The sequence below is a fragment of the Sus scrofa genome, chromosome 9 (genome assembly GCF_000003025.6).
Source record: "Sus scrofa isolate TJ Tabasco breed Duroc chromosome 9, Sscrofa11.1, whole genome shotgun sequence".
In the NCBI taxonomy this organism is placed as follows: Eukaryota; Metazoa; Chordata; class Mammalia; order Artiodactyla; family Suidae; genus Sus; species Sus scrofa.
Window position 1 is genome coordinate 77,885,151 of NC_010451.4, and position 18,728 is coordinate 77,903,878.

Here is an 18,728-nt window from a genome sequence, read left to right on the forward strand (position 1 = left end):
AATATTTTAGAGAAGCCTGTCAGGTTGTAGAAAAAGAGTAAAAAGCATGAACTAGGGTAAAAAGTTAGTGAAAATGATAAATATAGAGAGGGTATGGGAACTACCAAATGTACTGATGTGACGTGGCCTAGGAAACAGACTCATAGGAAACAGTGTAGGAAAATTAGGGGAGCCTGTGTATGATCTTTAAAGACCATTACTCAGCCAATTACAAAATAATTAACTTTCCTATTTCTTTTTTTTTTTTTTTGGTAAAATCAGAAGAATCTGAATTCCAAAATAAAATAGGACCTAATAGAAATCAAATACTGGCTCATGGCAGTTTAAAGATACAGGTGTATAAACCCCTGTGGTGCTTTACCTCCCTCCATCCATCATGTTTTATGATCCAAATAGCCAGGATTTTCATAAGCTTATTTAACTGAGGGTTGCGAATTTTTACATTCCCTTGTACTTTGAAGCTTGAAGCTCTACTGAAATTGTCACATTGAGTTTATAATTATAAATGTTTATAATGTTTATAACTTGCAAACAGTAATATTTAACATTAAAAATTATAAACATTATTTATTTAACAGTGTATATTTAGTACCTATTGGTCTAAGCGCTGAAACAGTGAACAAAACAAAAATCTCTGCCCTTATAGAGCTTAACTTTTAGATGTGATAAATTTTTTAGAATTGGATTATATAGTAGTTTTTCACCCTTTTATTATTATTACTTAGTTCCTATGTGAAACTCTGGTTAACCTCAACTATTCTGTAGCATTTATCTTCATAATTCACTATAAATCTTTTGAACTTAAAAGGTGTTTGATTTTATTTTTATTTATTTATTTATTTATTTTTGTCTTTTTAGGGCCCCATCTGCGCTATATGGAGGTTCCCAGGCTAAGGGTATAATTGGAGCTGTAGCCGCAGGCCTACACCACAGCCACAGCAACACGGAATTGGAGCCTCATCTGTGACCTACACACAGCTCACAGCAACGCCAGATCCTTTAACCCACTGATCGAGGCCAGGGATGGGACCCACAACTTCATGGTCCCTAGTCAGATTCGTTTCTGCTGTGCCACAACGGGAACTCCAAAAGGTATTTGATTTTAAAAATCCTTTGCACATGGCAGTGAGGTAGACCTGTTATTTTCAGCTTCATCAGAAACGTAAGGATTAATGTGTCCTGGATTCAGTCGGTTTTATCCTTGTATTAGAAGTTACAAAAACAAACAAACAAAAAGTTACAAAAACATAGTGAAAATTCCTAATGAAAACTATACACAAAGGTATAAAATACCCTATCTTTTAAAGGTATTTTCTTTTGTTCTTCTTTCTTTTCTTCCCTTTCATTGTTAATTGTTTTTATTAAGCCTTTAGGAAGAATTTCAGTGTACTTATATCTTAAATATTTGAACCACCTTCATATCCTTTCATCATCATACCATTAGCAGAAAACATGGGTATTTAAAAAATTATTTGCAAGACTATCCCAGTGGTCATTAAAGTGTGACTAGTAATGGCCCAGCTGAAATTTTGAATGTAGCATTATATCTTAATAGGCACAGTATTGCTTAACTACATTTTCTATTCTTTAATTGTATATGATCTTAAAATATTTTAATTTGGTTTGTTTTAAAACAAAATAAAACATATCAAGGTGGGCAAAATTTTTTTTTTTTTGTCTTTTTGCAGGGCCATACGCACGGCATATGGAGGTTCCCAGGCTAGGGGTCTAATCGGAGCTGTGGCCGCTGGCCTATGCTAGAGCCACAGCAATGCTGGATCCAAGCCACATCTGTGACCTACACCACTGCTCATAGCAACACCGGATCCTTAACCCAATGAGGCCAGGGATCGAACCCGCAACCTCAGGGTTCCTAGTCGGATTCGTTAACCACTGCGCCACGACGGGAACTCCTTTTTTTCTGGCAAAATTAAGAGAATGAGCATCTTTCGGAGTTCCTGTCGTGGCGCAGTGGTTAACGAATCTGACTAGGAACCATGAGGTTGTGGGTTTGGTCCCTGCCCTTGCTCAGTGGGTTAATGATTCGGCATTGCCGTGAGCTGTGGTGTAGGTTGCAGATGCGGCTCGGATCCCGTGTTGCTGTGGCTCTGGCGTAGGCCAGTGGCTACAGCTCCGATTCAACCCCTAGCCTGGGAACCTCCATATGCCGCGGGAGCGGCCCAAGAAATAGCTAAAAAAGACAAAAAAAAAAAAAAAAAAAAAAAAAAGCATCTTTCAATCACAAGAAGTTACAGAAGTGTGTGTGTGTGTGTGTGTGTGTGTAGTTGTACATGTAAAAATATACATGTGTAATAACATTTCAATTTTTTGTGAGCTCTAACACAGATGTGTAGGAATGTATACGTTATATACTGTGTTAACTCAAACATCAGTGAGTTCCTACCCTCCTTAAGATGACATTGCCAAAACCAGTGCCCTGCCCTGTACCACATTTCTGGGCTTCTCGTCAAGGGTCACCACTGTCCTAGATTGTGTATTGGTCCCTTGCCTGTCTATATAGTTTTATCACATGTTTACTTTTGTCTGTATTTTAAATTCTGTATAAAGGAATCATTTGGCATATATACTTTTGACTTGCTCTTTTGCTCAACATTGGAGTTGGGATTTTGGGGTTTTTTTTAGTTTCAGTTATGCTGATTAGGGAGTTTCTGTCGTGGCTCAACGGAAAACGAGTCTGACTCGTATCCATGGGATTGCAGGTTCAATCCCTGGCCTGGCTCAGTGGGTTAAGGATCCGGTGTTTCTGTGAGCCACGGTGTAGTTCGAAGATGTGACTCGGGTCTGGCGTTGCTGTGGCTGTGGTGTAGGCCAGCGGCTACAGCTCCGATTTGACCCCTAGCCTGGGAACCTCCATATGCTGCGGGTGGGGTCCTAAAGACAAAAAAAAAAAAAAAAAAAATTATGCTGATTAATGTAACTGTTTATTCATTTTTTTACTGCTGTTTAGTATTCTATTTATGATTATAGCACAAGTTTTTCTATTCCACTATTGATAGACACTTGATTGTTTCCAAATTTTTGCTAATATGAGCAGTGATGCTATGAGCATGAACATTCCTGTGTATGTCTCATTTAAGGATGTGCCAGAGTTTCTCTAGTACATTTTCCTAGAAATAGAATTGCTAAATCATTCTGTTTGCTAATGTTAGTTGGGATTTTATGTCTATTCGGGAGGGAGACTGACCTATAATCTTCTTTCTCATATTATCTTTGATTTTGATAGCAAAGTTATACCTTCCTCATGAAGTACATTGGGGAATTTCCTCTCTTTTCCTACTCTTTGGAAACGTTTGTATAGATGAAAATTACCTGTTCCTTCAGTGTTTGGTAGAACTCACCTGTAAACTAGGCTTGTTTTTTTTTTTTCTTTATGGGAAAATTTTAAACTACGAATTGCTTTTTCTAAAGCACTTAATTCACATTGCTTCTTAGTAGACTTGATCATTTCTATTTTTCCATTTTTTAATAGCTGTTAAAAATGTAAAGATGGAGTTCTCTAGTGGCTCAGCACGTTGAGGATCTGTTGTCACTATTGTAGCTTAGGTCACTGCTGTGGCATGGGTTCAGTCCCTGACCTGGGACCTTCCATCTGCCCTGGGTGTGGCCAAAAAAAAAAAAAAAAAATCTAAGGAAACTATTTGGTATTTTTTTTAATCTAAGCCAGATTTTGCATTAAAATTGCCACTTCAATACAATGTGTGGTTTGTATTTTGACATTACTTTTAGAAATACCTCTTATGAAACTTTGAATAAAGTATTATAGTTAACAAAAATCATTGTGTTTAACCCATAGGAGGATCCAAATCCGATGAAAAAGTAGACTTGAGCAAGGACAAAAAATTAGCTCAATTTAACAACTGGTTTACGTGGTGTCACAATTGCAGGCACGGTGGGCATGCTGGACATATGCTTAGTTGGTTCAGGTAATCAGCGCATTCCTTCTTTGATAGGCATGGAGTTAGAGAAGGTCAGGCAGTTGGCTTCTTAAATAGATCAGGTTTATACGGCAAAGGATGCATTTCTTTTACTGTTACTTAAGTTAATGAAGGGAGTGTGAACATTTCTACCATTAGCCTATGTAATCTTAAAATATAAAATTAATACTTTATAAGAAATAGTTTAAATATTATATATGGGTTAAATGTTTGAAAAGCATTAAACTTTTTGAGGGAGAGTGAATATACTTACCTTTTTTTTCACAACTCACTGAATATCCTGTCGTATATAATATGTAACTGATTTGAATGATAGAGTACATATCAAGCTCCTATATTAGCAATCTTCTAAATAAGCTTGTTATGTAATAACTAAGCACCTCATACAGTGGAGACTCAAAGCCACATTTGACTTTGAGTGGTATCAGTGTCTGTGTACTCCTCATTGCTGTCACTTTTATACCCAGTTTGTCACATCGGCTTTAATTTAAACTCTCAGCATATTTCTGTCACCTTCATAACTGTAAATGAGATACCTTATTATATATTTAGAAAGTAAAGCTGTTCATTTTGCAGTAACTTCTTCCCATGTTCAGCTTGGCAGTCATTTCTGATGTCATGCTTTTAAATGTTTTTTGTCTTTGGGTTTTAATTCCTGTATTTTTCCAGATGCCATTTTGAAAAATTGCATTATAGCTATATTGAGGTATATAGATAAATGTAAGTATGTATGCAAGTATAATTTAGAGTTTTAACTGTTACTTAACCTCTTTTTCAGGGATCATGCTGAGTGTCCTGTCTCTGCCTGCACGTGTAAATGTATGCAGCTGGATACAACAGGGAATCTGGTACCTGCAGAGACTGTCCAGCCATAAAATGTTATCACCTAAAAAACCTTCAAGTGTGGAACTTTCTAATAGATGTCCTTCATAGCTCAGAAACATACCTCAGAACAAGTCACACATGACTTTCCTGTAATGGGAAAATAAATCATTCTATCAAATCAGCAATTTGATGTTTGAGTGATTTTGATGTACTTTACAGAGACAAATGCTACTAAAATGAACATCAGAGTGTGAGTATGAGTTTTGTTCAGTAGGTTGAAAAAATTCATTTTGGAGAGAACTTTGTAGCATTTCATTGAAATTATGAAAACTGTGTAAGCAGAATTTCTGGAATAACCAAGAATAGACCTTGAACCCATACTTTTTATGTTGAAATTTGATCTTTCAGCAAAATCTGTACACTTTTAAATCGAATATGACCATTGATTTATATAATAGTTTAAGCTCACCCATGCTTAAATTCTTTTCAGATGAATTTAAAATTGTGGATTTTTATTATTACTTTTAGAATTAGGGAGCACCCTACCCTACACTGGAGACTTATTTATCAAGGTATGATTGATAAATATATTTTTGTAGAGTCTTTTCCTTCATACACTTTTAAGATAAATCTTTTGGTACAAAATATTATTGTCTTCCTAAGACCAGTCAAAATTGAAAATGTCTTCCAACTTTTTCTCTTCTGAAGAGAAAAATATGCATCATTTCAAGGGAACATATAAAATTTTACATTTATCCCTTTATAATATCCTGGTTTGTCTTCAGAGATTTCTCTCCCTATTAATTCATCATCTTATGTTCATCATCTAGGAGCTTTTTACTGAATACAAAGTCTATACAAGATTATATTTGACCAACCATTCAACATAATCTTGTCAGTATGTCCTTCTGTCATATTGCCTTTGTGGATTATCCTGTTTTTTCTAAGGTAGACTGGAGATGTTGGGAAAAACAAGGTTACTTTGGAGACAATTTTACACTGAATATCAAGTTGCTAAAATTAAGTATTTTGGGGCCAGTTCAGGGGCTATATTTTTAAATTTTATTTTTTCCCCTTTCACAGTAGATAGTTGGACGAGAAATACAAAGGATTTATACCATCATCTGACATATGCAGGGGACGGAACTGAATTTCCTAGTTGAAGTTGCATATATAGAAAAATAAAATGTAAGCCTAAAAGTTAGTTATTTTAATAGATTTTCAAGAAAGAAATCTAAACTGAAGAATTTTAGGAGCTTTCATGTTAGCAATTTTACCTGGTGAAACTAAATTGTATTAGATTAATTTGAGATCTGACCTATGTACTGAACAGAAGTAGATAAAATTTTTTACTTTGAGATCTGTTACAAAAGGCCCTTTTCTTTCTTCCTTCCTTCCTTTCTTCCTTCCTTCCTTCCTTCCTTCCTTCCTTCCTTCCTTCCTTCCTTCCTTCCTTCCTTCCTTTCTTTCTTTCTTTCTTTCTTTCTTTCTTTCTCTCTCTCTCTCTCTCTCTCCTCTCTCTCTCTCTCTCTCTCTCTCTCTCTCTCTCTCTCTCTCTCTCTCTCTTTCTTTCTTTCTTTTTTGTCTTTTTAGGTCCCCACTAGCATCATAGGAAGTTCCCAGGCAAGGGGTCAAATGGGAGCTATAGTTGTTGGCTGACGTGGCAGCGTCAGATCTTTAACCCACCAAGCGAGGCCAGGGATGGAACCCACGTTCTAATGGGTACTAATCGGGTTTGTTACCGCTGAGCCATGATGGGAGCTCCAGTGATGATGGTCTTTTATTTAAATGAAAGAACTGGGTTATGTATAATTTTTCCTTTAAACAAAGATTGTTATTAAGGGGACTTTTTCCAGTCTTCTTTTAAGTAAATCTTCCTGATTTCATTTTACTGAAACATACATTTACCTTTAAAATTGCTTTAATTGAAATATTTCTTTCAAATTTACTGTGTCCAAAATATGAAAAGTCAGCCTTAAGTACTGTCAGACTGCCATACACTTTTTCATTTCTTCTTAGCTAAAGTAAATTTTTTAAATTTACATTTAGAATAGGGTTATATGTAAATATTTATAATTTTGGGAAGTACAGTACAAGACAAAGTCTATTATATAAATAATCTTGTTTGTAATCATATGGGGTGACTTTTTAAGAATAATTTTTTATGTCTGTGTGTCAACCTCCTAATATTTTCTTTGAAGCTCAGATATTCATATAAGATGTCTGCTGTATTTATTTTGCATTTTGTTGACTATGAAAATAGATTTTTTTTTCATTTTTATTACTAGGTTACTAATATTTGGAGTTATAAACTTAACAAGGTATTTTACCTGAACATATTCAATAGAAGTGTGTTTGATAAAAGGTGTTTTTGTTATTTTTTTAAAGAATTGAATAAATTTGGATTGAAGTCAGCATGTCTAATCTAGAAATTATCTATGACCACTCTATAAATAACCCAATAAAGAAAGTAATATCAGTACTGATTTTGATGGAAAATGTGATACTTAAAGACACTTTAAAGGCTCTGTTTTTCAGTTTTCCAAAGTGGTTATTACTCTTTAAAATAGTATATTTAAAAAGTAGCTTTCCATTGTCAGTGCACATGTTAAATATTAGAGTTAGAAATAGTACTGCCTTTAACTGCATGGCTGAATGTAATTTCATTTACTTATTCAAAGTAGTGGCTTTGAAAATTAAATTATATTCCAGCCCTATTATCTTGGCCAAGTGCCTTGACCTTTTTGGGCTTCAGTTTCCTAACATTAAAAGGTTCAGAAATTCCTACCTCATAAGGTGATTGGGAGTGTGATATTATGAAATAAACATAAGGTGCTATATCCCTGTCATATAGTGCTCTATGAAAGATAGTACTTAACAGTCTATTGGTTATTCATGTGTTAGTACCTTTTAATTGAATGTGGTATAATTTGAACAAAGGAACTACATTTGTCTCAGGAGTAAAAATTTCCTGAAAAAGCTTGTTTTTCTAAATCTGGATAAATTATGACATTTTCTTTTGAGATAGAATTCAGCTGTTTTTGTTTATCTTGTCTTCAGAGTATTACTTTTTGCTTGCGAGGAAGTTCTCTGAATGATCACCTAGCATGATGTGATGTAAGAGTGATATAAGGAATGAAAATTAAAATTTTAGTGTTTCTGGACAGTCAGCTAATAACTCTTAAAAACTTGAGGTTTTTCATATCTACCTGAAACCTTAAACCCTGGTCTTCATGGAGAAAATATCCAGTATTACCTCAATAAAATCTTTACTTTCCTGCCATTCTATTACACTTGATGTTCATTTAAGTTAAAATGTTGAGGTGGTGGTATTAGTAAAAAGGAAGTACATTATGAGGTTTGTTTTCCCTTGAGTTTGTTGTAATGAAAACAATTGGGCACTAAGTAGTTGTACATGTCTAACATCTGCTCAGATAGAGGCATCAGAAGGGTGGGGGGCCTGTTAGGTTTTAGCTCAGCATCCTCATTTTGAGTGCCTCTGCCCCACATGGCCACTGCAGAGGTGGGGCCAGCCCAGCAGCCACTCTCCATCCACTGCTCTAATTGCCATTGCATCATCTGCCTGTTTTTCCCTCTTGCCTGAATATTTTGCAAGTTACTGTGCTTATTATAAAAAGTGCTTTATGAAAATATTAATCTTTTTAAAATATGAATTTTTCTACAGTATAGAGATGGAAGGAAATTTTCTCCAATGTTTTTTTTTTTTTCCCACTGTTACAGCAGGGGGGTCAGGTTATCCTTACATGTATACATTACAATTACAGTTTTTCCCCCATCTCCAATGTTTTTAAGACCTAGCATAATCCAAGTATCAACATCAATTGCCAAAACAACTGATTTCTTTCTTTTTTTTTAATGGCAACACCTGTGGCATACCCAGGCTAAGGGTTAAATAGAAACTTCAGCTGTCCACCTATGCCACAGCCATAACAACACCGGATCTCAGCTGCATCTGTGACCACCATAGCTTGCAGCAATGGTAAATCCTTAACCCGCTGAGTGAGGCCAGGTATCGAACTCACATCCTAACAGACACTATATTGGGTTTTTAACCCACTGAGCCACACCACAATGGAGACTATGAGTACTGCTTTCACTTAGGAATATACAAGATAAATTCATTAGTAAAATGAATATTAAATCCAATAGTTTATTACTGAGAATGATAGTTACAGTTGGTGCTTACTATGTGCTGGGTACTGTGTGTATTATCCTGTTCAATCCTCACAGTAGTCTTGTGAGTCCGGTTCACTATTGCAGTTCCCATTCTATACATTAGGCCATTAAGGGGTAGGGACTTTGGGTCACTTGTCCTGGATTATATAGCTATTAAATAGCGTCAAGATTAAACTCCATGGAGTTCTCATTGTGGCACAGAGGAAACGAATCTGACTAGTATCCATGAGGATGCGGGTTCAATCCCTGGCCTTGCTTAGTGGGTTGGAATCTGGCATTGCCATGAGCTGTGGTGTGGGTCACAGATGTGGCCCAGGTCCCATGTTGCTGTGGCTGTGGTGTAGGCCGGCACCTGTAGCTCCGATTCAACAGCTAGCCTGGGAACTTTTATATGCCACAAGGGGCAGCCCTAAAAAGCTAAAAAAAAAGAAAAAAAATTAAGACTCTAGTAGTCTAGCTTCTTAGTCTGCACTTTTAATTACTGTTTTATACTGCTTTGTACTACTTGATGGGCTGTATATAAACAATAATCCAGTATGACAAAGGAGGGTTATTATATTTAGTACTAATATATCAAAAGAGAAAAACTATGTCAATGTTTCTTTAGATATAAAAGGCACATGATAAAATCTAAAATTTGTTTCCTGATTTATTCTTGAGATTTAGGGTCCCATTTCCCCACTCCCGCCTCATACCTGTAGCATGTGAAAGTTCCCAGACAAGGAATTGAATCCACGTCATAGCAGCAGCCCAAACCACCACAGTGACAATGCTAAATCCTAAACCCAGAGCACCACAAGAGAACTTTTGAGGTTCAGTTTTTGTCGTGAAAAGGAAATGAGTTTCCCTCTTTGTTTTCCCTCCTACTTTACTGTCTGTCTCAAACAGCTGGAGGAATACCAGAATCCTCCCCTCTTCAGGAAGGAATAGAACAAGGATTGTGTTTTTACATAGCAGCATGGTCAAGGAAAGAGATGGAAACACTCCTTAGCTTCTTCTCTAAGTCTTTGAATTCAGTATGGCAGAAATATCACAAACAGTTAAACGGCAAGCAAACTGATAAGCTACAATATGATTACAAATTTATTACCCTTAACTCACAAAGAACATCCTCAAATCCAGAAGGAAAAGGCATAACCAATGAATAATATTGATCAAGGACTTGTATAGGCAAAATTAAAATGGCCAATAAATATAAGTAAATGTTAAATTAGTAATAAAGTAATGCAGATTAAATGACAGTAGGATACTGTGCACTTGCCTGTGTAGATTAAAAAGAATAATAACATTTTAATGGATGTGGGATAAGAACATTCTCAAATAACTTGTGAGAGTATATTATCAGAAGTGTTGCTGGGGACAGTGAGTAACATATAAACCTTAAAAAGGGTCATACCCGTTGATGAGGTATATTGGGAATATTTTCTGAGGGATTAATTGGATAAGTGCACAAAGGTTTGTATTTTTCTCAAATTGTTATCACAGTATAGTTTATAATAAAAGCTTGACCTAAATGTCCAATAATAAGAGTAAATACATTGTTACATAAATACAGTGGAATAATAACAAACTCTTCAAATAGTATGGGTAATGTTAGTGACAAAAGAACATTTCATGATAAATTTATAAATGGAAAGGCAAGTTATGGTTTGTATAGAATATGTTTGCACACAGCACTGTTGAATATTTACAGTGTTTTAACAGTGGTCATCTTTCAAGAGTAGGATTTTAGGAGTTCCCTGGGGGCCTAGTGGCTAAGGATTCAGCATTGTCACTGCTATGGCTCAGGCTCAATCCCCGGCCCAGGAACTTCTGCACGCAGTGGGCTCGGCCAAAAAAAAAGAATAAGATTTTAAGTGACATATTTTTCTTATTTGCATCTTCTGGTTTTTCTATAATAATGATGAATGTATGAATAAATGAATGTATATATCACATACATGTTAATGACTTTTTATAAAAGTTACCCATGACCTGGTATCTTATTATCATCATAATAAACAGTCAAATGTTAGGAACGGTTCTGTGGGGTGAAGAAATTTGCTATACAGTATTAAAATTAGTACTGATATTTAATTTTTTGGAAAGATTTTTCTAGATTTTGTATTCTACAGTAATTTGTAAGTATAACGAACGTGGTTCTCTTAATCATCTCTTTCCTCATATTTGGAAATAGTGTATTTTTTTTCTCCGTTTACCACCTTGGGAAGTGGATCCATAACATTATTCTGATTTTCCTGAGGTTAGTGCTACAATAATTAATGATTTTATTACAGTCTTCTCTCTTCTAGATAGATGACTCCTCTGTTTTGGTTCTGGGCTGATGGCAGGAAACCTGTCCTCTTTGTTTAGAATTAGTTGATTGTTGTCCAGTCTAGTCTAGAGTGCAATTTATTCAACTCATTTCCAGTAGTTTATCAAGCTATTTATGTTTAAGTGATGAATTCTAAACATGCCTGCATGTCCATGCTTCCAAAAAACAACCAAGCATTTGTGTCTGTATGTACCAGACACTTAAAGGTTATGATTTCAAAGGGTTGATGACACATAGTTGCCTTGGAGCAGTGAAATAGCTACCAGAAGAGGTAGACATAAGCATTGTTTTCAGGAGACTCAAATTCATTTAGATTAATATTTTTAATTGCTGGAAGAGGATCATTTTAGCATCTTGTCTATTTTTGCAAGGCAAAAAAAAAGTCAGTTTATTTAATTTTCTAATTTTGTATTTTCAAAAATTATTTTCTAATTAGAAATAATTTGAGGAAGTAGAGATTGTCCATTACATTTTTCAAAAATGTAATTTTCTCTCTGATCTACTATTAATAGTACAATGTTTTCAAATGCTTTGCTAAGAAGGTAACTTTAGCATTAAAGGATAATTTATGTAATGTTAGAAATAGCAATAATAATGCCTGCAATCCCCTCGTCATTCAATTTATGAAAAGCATGTTGCCTTAATGTAATTTCATAGCTGGAAATTAAGATATAGGAATCTAATTAGTTGGGTCCTTAAAATATAAAGTCATAAAAACAAGGGTCGTCTGGAAGGACATTTGAAGGGATTAATGTATCATAAATTGAAACAGGCATTTTCATAAGAAATCATGCAAATTGTTGGCCTTACATCTTTTTACTTAGAGAATATTAGCTGCATTTATACATACATACATAAATGGCGGGTGTGGGGTGAGTGGAGGTGTGCGTAGGTATGTATGCAGGAAAACCTGGAGTTTGAAGTAGCACATGTGAAAATTCATGTTTGTTCATGTTTATGTTATGTTATAGCCACATACTTTGCTGAGGAAGTTGCCACTGTCAGACATGTGATAGGTAAAAACTAAATATCCTTTTTAGCAGCAAGTAATTTGATAGCTTATTATTTTATAGTAAAAATGTGAATGGTACAAAGTTCCTGTGCTACATTTCCTATGCTACATTTTCTTATGTCAAAGAAAAAGTACTTTCCCCATCATTTTGGAAGTTTGTGTTATGCATTAAGCAGATACAACTAATATTTGGACAACTATGGGATGACTTGTGTGACTGTGGCACATAAATGTTCCCCACATAGATGAAGGTATATAATTTATGGAGCAAAATATTCAGTAATTTGATAAATGGGGTAAGTAGCTCTTGCAAAAGTGAATACGTTTTTCTTATTTTAAATCTTCTGATCTTTTCCTTCCATTCCTCAAAATGGAATGTAGGTTCAGTTGTAACTCTTAAGACAAATGCACCATATATTGAGATAGATTTCTGAAATACATTAAACTCTTTTTGGGAAAGTGAGTATAACTCTCTCATTGAGTGGTAAGATAGTGCTGGCTTCCAAAAGAGTATACTCCTCCAGGCAAGGAACATTATTTTCTACTGGAAGCATCCGACATAAATTAAAGGTAAGTAAGCTGGGGCAGATATTCAAGGTCATTTCTCTTGGTAATATTGTTCACGTAATTTGGTGAACAAATAATTTTTTAGTGTATTTCATTGAATTCTGTTCTGTCTTTAGGAAATGTTATAAATATGTTATGTGAATTCTAGAATATCTGTTCCTTCCAGGGATTTGAAAAATTAAAAACGTGTATCATCCTTGCTGATAAAGCATAGCCTCGGGAGGAAAAAGAACCAAAAAGTTACTCAGTACCTCTCCCAGTTTGCTTCTTTTACTTCTTTCTATTGTTCCAAGGTTCATTTCCAAATATGTGGAATTCTCCTGATTTCTAACTAACTTTTCAAATATGTTAAGTTTTGAGGAGTATATATTTTCTCAAGCAGAGACATCTGAGCAGAGTGAGAATGAATTCTCATAGAACAGAATTGCCAAGCATATGTGATGGAACTGTAGGGAAAAAGAGCATAACTTTAATCTTCACAGAAGCCTAAAAATAGCTCCACTGTTATTATGCATGAGGCCTGACAATTGACATTTCTCATTTTGGCAGCATTCACCTACAGCCCCCCATCAGCAACTGAACACATTAGTCTCTGGGATAAATGATTAATGAGCTGTCTATCATTTCCACTCCTTTTGTACCAAGTGGTGGAGGCTTCAGTTGATCATATTGCAGCCATCAGCATGATTACTGAAACTGATTCTGCCACAAGAGGGTTGTGCTAGGACAATAGATTGCATTTAAATAAAATAATTAAGTTACCGTATTAAAGGTAACATAAAATGATCCCTCTGAGTCACTCTGTCACACGTGGTAAAGTTGTTTTGTTTTGTTTTTGCTTATCTGCCACCAAGATAAAACCTTAGATTGAGGAAAGCAGGATGGAAGCTGACTTGTTCTTGTTTTGAATACAACCCACTAAGATTTCCAAACTTCCCATTTTTTTTATTAATCACTGTCATGTTGTATCAAATACACGTTTATGAAACTCTGCAACTTGGATGCAATGATGAACAGTAAACTTTCCAAATTATTATTGCCTTTAGAGAAAAAGCGAAAGGGTAGGACATTTTTTAAAGGCCAGAAATAGTCCCAGAATAGTCCAGAAAGGAAAGAAGCTGCAGGATCTAGATTGACAGATAATACTTAGATACAGTGAAATGAAACTTTTCTAGTTTTTCAGCAAGCAGATGTGAGAATGAGATAAGAACATCATCATTTAAATGTCTTGGTGATGTGGGCTGCCTTTCTAAAACAGATGGATAGAATGAGAATCTGCATAGGCCTACAAAAAAAGTGACAGGTTGTAGTTTTGGTAAGTGATACTCAAGGAAAATAACTGGAACTTAAAACTTCTGTTTTAGCATCTCTCTCTGTTCTTGGGATAACTGAGAATTCTCAGTATTGCTGAACTTAAACTCCCTCTTTAGCTACTTCTATCTTCAGCATATGACTCTTTTGACCATTTCCCTTGTATTTTCCCATTATTTCCTATCTCTTCTCTCTTCTGAATTTCATGAGATCCACCATTTAGTCTACTGCTGAATTAAGATAACTGCTTGAAATTATATTGGACACCAAGTCAAAGTGCATATGCATTTTCTTCAGAGCTGAGACTACTTGTACCATGAAATGGAGCCATCATAGGTTTTTCTTTATCCAGCTGCTTCTGTCCTGTATTGAGTAAGAATCTTGCCAGGTTCTAGTAGTTACTCTGTGGGGGACTGTAAAAGATGAGTTCTCATCTTTTGTCTGGTTTGTGTTTAAGAAGCTAGAAAAGAAAGCTTTGTGATACTAATTAAGTAATGTTTACCCAACAGTGACTGATAGAAATAATTGAGACTTAGATTTTAGAAAGTGGGCAGAATATGATTATAGTAAGATGAAACATTGTTGTGATATGGCAAAAAAATAACATGGGGACATGAGTTCCATAAGTGGACAAACTTGCTTTATACATTAAAATTTCTCAGTCTTGATGAGATGAACAGGTTAGGCCAAGGTGAGCCTAATCTGGAGATGAGTGAGTGACCACGCCCTTCTTTACCCTTGACACAAGTTGCTTATCACTCACCCTCTTCCCCTCAGAATGCTTTTCAGCATTGTATTGGGGGCAGCAACTGCCAACTGGTCAGCATTCAGCTGTTTGCCATTTTTCAGCTTTAAAATTTGGTATGCCCTGGCCACTTCTTTCTAAAGTGTGTGGGTTGTAATGTCTAACAATTCATGATTTTAAGTATTCCATGAGTCATTTTCCTCTGTGTACTGAATCCAGCTAAGTAGAATTTACCTATTTCCAGGCTGTTATATAGTATATATATAATTATAATACATTGTTAGTTATACATAGTACATAAATATAATGTATCATATAAATAATATTGTATATGTACAATGTTTGTTATACAATATTATTTTCCAATGCATATTGTAATACATGTAATATCCAAGCCCTATATGAATCAAACTTTTAATCTGCATGCCATGATTATTATGTATGGAAATTAATGAATTTGTTTCCTAGTAACAGCAGTTCCCATAGCTCATAAAGACTAAAATATTTGCATTAAAGTTTCTCATCTGTGCTCTAGAAGTTTTTCCCAAAACAAAGCAATCTTTTTTACTTTTCATGAAGTAGTTTTTCTCTTTTAGCATACATCTTTTTTACTTTTCATGAAGTAGTTTTTCTATTTTAGCATACATCCTTCATAAACTTTAAAGTCTGTAATCTTCAGTGTATTACCTGCAGGCTGTATAAGTGAGGTAACCACCTTCCCCTCTGCTGAAGGGGAAATGTTTTCCTGTGCCACCATGTAATTTGCTTTGCAACAATTATTGCTATTTGTAACCAGATCTTGTGATCACAAGACTCATGTAGCTGAATTTAGAATCTGTTGAGAACACAGAAGGCAGCATGACTGTTTCTAAATGTCATTGATTTAATGATTTTAACTAGTAAAAATTTTTAAAGTTCAAATGCATCAATCCAAATTATTCATTTCTGAAATGTTACTTTAGATAAGTTCTTCAGTGTTCTGTTGTTGCAAATGTCTGTTTTATGCATTATTTTATTTTACTGAATCTCTGCAGTTTCCTTACCTCATTTCCAGTGAGACGGTTTATCATACTATTTATCTCTAGACTCTATTTTTTAAATTATAGACGCCAAATGTCATGTGTTCCAGACTTTGCAAGAAGTCATACCTAGAGGCGTCTTTTTAGCCCATCGATGAATGAATCATAGGTGTATACATATCTGATATCTTTTACCAATTATTGTAGATGGAATTTATAAATGTTTCTTTGGCCCCCCTTTTGTGCCTGTTTTTTCTTTAAATAAGTACCATAAGAATCAACTTTGAATCACAGATTAAACAGGGAAGCATTATTTTTGTGTGAGTTATCTTAGGTATTTTTTTTTTTGAGTTTATATGTACTGATACTGTATTTTCCCTATATTGCTTAAAATATTTTCTTAAATTTGTACCTCAAATAGGTTTAGTTTATAAGATCAAAGATACAGGAAGAAAAGTAACATAGAGCATATTTTATTCATATTGAAATAACATTTTAAAATTTTCCTTAAGAAGAGTTAAATCAGGATATTAATACCAGTTTTAGCAGATTACTGTTCCTGTGACAAATGATGGTAATCAATTGACTGTCCCATTCTACCTCCACTAGTAACTCAAGTTTACATTTGGGAAAGTCACATTGTATGAATTTATGACTAGAAAACTGGGAAAGGACAGGAGGCTTTGCAGCTGTCTTAAATTCTTTTTCTTGGAAACAAGTGAGGAAGAAATAAATACATATCATGTCTCATCTCGAGCTGTTTTCATGACTTAACCATACTGCTGAGAGTGAAGGAAATTATCCAGTGGGTCAATTCCTCTAGGTCACAGAGTTCCAAAAGAAGTCAAATTCCTCAAGATTGGAGGCAGTGGCTTCTAATTCCTAGCTCCTCCCTTGGTCCACAGTGTGTTCATCTGGAAAACATTTAGTCATTTCTGAGGAGATTCCAAAATAAGGCAGCCCCTGGTCCAGTGTCTGCCTCTCATAAAAGGTCAAATACATGACCAACTAAGGCATGACATTTCTGAGCCATATGAAAAGAATAACTGACTCCCTAGGACTCTGATCCCTTAAAAGAAAAGATGAATCTCTTTAAATAAATGTATTATTTCATCAGGCCTAATGTTTTCACAACACTTAAAGCTCCTCAATAGCTAAAGAAAAATTTGAAAATGTCTAAGTGAAATGCAATATTGTTTCTGATTTTCTATAGGCTTGTGCTAAATTTATTTAATGCAGTCCAGCTTTAAATGATCATTGTGTATTAAGTGAAGGTTGAATTAAAATAAATATTAAGATCTAAGTAATATTTCCTGTATGAATATCTAAAGTAAAAATAATATTATCTAGCTTTTTAATGAGTAATTATTCATTAGAGGAATTTCTCCTTGCTAAATATCTTTCAATATTCAGGGTGAAAAGATACCAGGGTTTTTCAGTGAAACCATTCATTTACACTTATTAGTACTAAATAAACTTTATTACCTTAATATGACATTTTATGGTGAGAGATTCTTACCAGCCAAAATAATTACCTTATTTTCCTGGGTAATATTTCAAACTCCTGTGAAAAATGAATAGTCTGTTTTAAAAGGGGGATGAGTCACAATGTCAATCTGTGGCATTGCCCAAAACTATTGTGCTTCTTATATATTTTTTTCTTCCAGCTTGCAGCACTCGCTGTTTTTGTTTGTTTGAGAACTGGCTCGAAGTTTTCTCAGTTTTGCATCTTAGATACTGCATTATATAGAGTTCACAGAGGTTGGTCTTTATATGCCCACCTACAGAAATGATCAGGTTGAAAACTTCCTTTGAAAAACTTTTTTTTTTAGTATGTGTATATTTCAATCCAAATCTTAAAATAGAGATAAGGAAATACTACAGGTCCTGGTGCCCTTCCTCTGACATTCTGTAATATGAAAAGACGAAAGAATAGCATGTTAATGACAAATTTAATCCTTGCACTCAAGATGAATGTATTACAGTATAAATTGTCCATAGCCTACACCTCTGGTCTTAATTAGCCATCTTCAAACCCTATGCCGTAGGTCAAATGAGGTCATAAAGAACATAGACGCTTATCTCAAACCAACACCACAATTAGAAAATAACTTAAAACATATGCTATATTAGTTCTCTAGACTTAGCATCATCTTTTTTAGGAATGATAACCTGTGGTACCAGGATTATTAATTTTCTTTCAGCAACAGATCAGAATCAAATTCCATGTCAATCAAATAAAGGAGAAAGCCAAATTGGAAGTTTCACAAAATAGAACCTACAGAATTTGGTTGTTCTTAATCATAGTGGATTAGTCTTTTTTTTGAAACCTTAGATCAGTTAAATATTAAATATTTCTGAGTTGAGACATCTTTGGAAATTATGCTAAACTGACATAGATTGAGATATCAGAGGACAGGAACTCTGTTATATATATCTCTTGCAATTAGCCCAGCCCAGGACGTAACCCCAAATGTTTCTTGAGTGACTTAATTCATATTAAATTAAGACCTTAAAAAAGAAGCTAAAATTCTATAAATTTAGTAATATTAGCTCATCACTCAGAGTGTTTAACTCATCTGATGAAGAGATATTTTCAGAGTTGTTTTAATTTTGACTTTGTCAGGTAAAAGTAAATACATTCATTTGAAAAACATCTATAAAATTATGTCAGAGGACAACTATTTTGCACCTCATCATCCCTTACATTAGATTCTGTGTGATATTCTTTTTAGAATTTAATATTAGGGGAATATTTGATAGTCCCAATGTATTTAAGGCT

At 34.6% G+C, this 18,728-nt stretch overlaps 1 protein-coding gene across 7 annotated transcripts in view; it reads left to right on the top strand.

Annotated features, from left to right (window-relative positions):
* Positions 1 to 7,267, top strand: part of MIOS (meiosis regulator for oocyte development) — a 40,654-nt gene extending 33,387 nt beyond the window's left edge. For 2 of the 7 annotated variants that reach the window (XM_021101997.1, XM_021101998.1), the window contains 2 exons: positions 3,815 to 3,944; positions 4,735 to 4,966. In XM_021101997.1, the coding sequence (XP_020957656.1) occupies positions 3,815 to 3,944; positions 4,735 to 4,831 (227 nt within the window). In that variant the 3' untranslated portion in view covers positions 4,832 to 4,966. Of the gene's footprint in view, positions 1 to 3,814; positions 3,945 to 4,734 lie in introns of all 7 variants that reach the window. The other 5 variants (XM_021101993.1, XM_021101994.1, XM_021101996.1 and 2 more) reach the window with 3 other exon arrangements.